Raw genomic sequence first — 1,187 nt, 5'->3', positions numbered from 1 at the left:
AACAATAGCCTATTCTTTAATATTTCAGAAATTCTACGTGCCGCATGTTTGCTGCAGACCAGTCTGCTAAATTGAAATAACGGTTTGCTGAACTAGAAATCACGTATCATCAAATCGTCCCCTTGCTGTTCTAACAGTGGTGTGTGAAAATTTTTTATATGTAATTTATATGGTGTTAAACGATGAATAAGATGGAAGAAAAATTTTTTTCACGGAAAAAATGGCAAAAGATGAGAGAAAGTTTCACGTTTGATTTAAAATTTTAGTATACTTAAGGAAAATTGAACGATCCAAGATGTGCACAAATTTTTTGTATAACACATTCTATTAAGAGACACTTTGTCCCGTACTGTAGTTAGTCTTTACCACGTAATTCTCAATTTTTAACCCTTTGCACTCGAGGGCTCCGGAGCGGAGCCATTTAAAATTTGTCTTCAAACTCGAGGGCTCCGCTATGGGGACAATGCAAATAATTTTCAGTTCATAACATAAGGACAAAGACAAATCGTAAAAACTATCGTGTATAGGATATTTCGCTCTTGGTGACAAAAGACGGTCGCGGCTCGCGGATTGCTCGAGGAATATTCCGCACTTGGATGCAAATGAGTTAAGTCAGTCCTGTTATTCAGTAGTAGAGTGTATCAGATTCGAGTTTATCTGTTGTTTTTATATTCTGAATTCAAATTTATATCCCCGATATGGCAAATAAAAGAAAAATTTGTGAAAATTACAGTGATATTGAAAGTAGTAACGATGAATTAGAATTTGAAGTTTATAGTGAACGTAACAATAATAATATAGACGCTTATAGCCGTGATAACGCAGACAATATTGAACTAAACTATGAATCCGATTCTAATGATAGTGATATATTTCCTGTTATACGACGAAACATACCGAGAATTGAAAGTGATAGTGGAGAAAATGAGGAAGACATAGCAGATTCAACTGAAAATGACGAATGGATAGATGTTTCGGAAGTGGATAATATTCCATCTCCTATGGATTTCGATATTTCACCCCGAATTGCCGGACCACAAATTTCCAACAATATAAAAGAACCATTAGATTTTTTTCGATTATACTTTACGGATACATTGATTGATTCCATAATAAAAGAGACAAATGATTATGCAAATTCAAAACTGCGAGGAAAGCAATTGTCAAAGAGATCAATATGGAATACA

The 1,187-nt window shown here is 34.3% G+C and overlaps 1 protein-coding gene across 1 annotated transcript in view; it reads left to right on the top strand.

Annotated features, from left to right (window-relative positions):
• Positions 1 to 698: 698 nt before the first annotated feature.
• Positions 699 to 1,187, top strand: part of LOC108577705 (piggyBac transposable element-derived protein 4-like) — a 1,816-nt gene continuing 1,327 nt past the window's right edge. Inside the window, 1 exon segment of the mRNA XM_017940896.1 lies at positions 699 to 1,156. Within this exon segment, the coding sequence (XP_017796385.1) occupies positions 699 to 1,156 (458 nt within the window).

Source organism: Habropoda laboriosa, unplaced genomic scaffold, assembly GCF_001263275.1.
Source record: "Habropoda laboriosa isolate 0110345459 unplaced genomic scaffold, ASM126327v1 scaffold874, whole genome shotgun sequence".
Classification (NCBI taxonomy): Eukaryota; Metazoa; Arthropoda; class Insecta; order Hymenoptera; family Apidae; genus Habropoda; species Habropoda laboriosa.
Note: the sequence above shows the minus strand (reverse complement) of the source record. Positions and strands in the feature narration are given on the sequence as shown.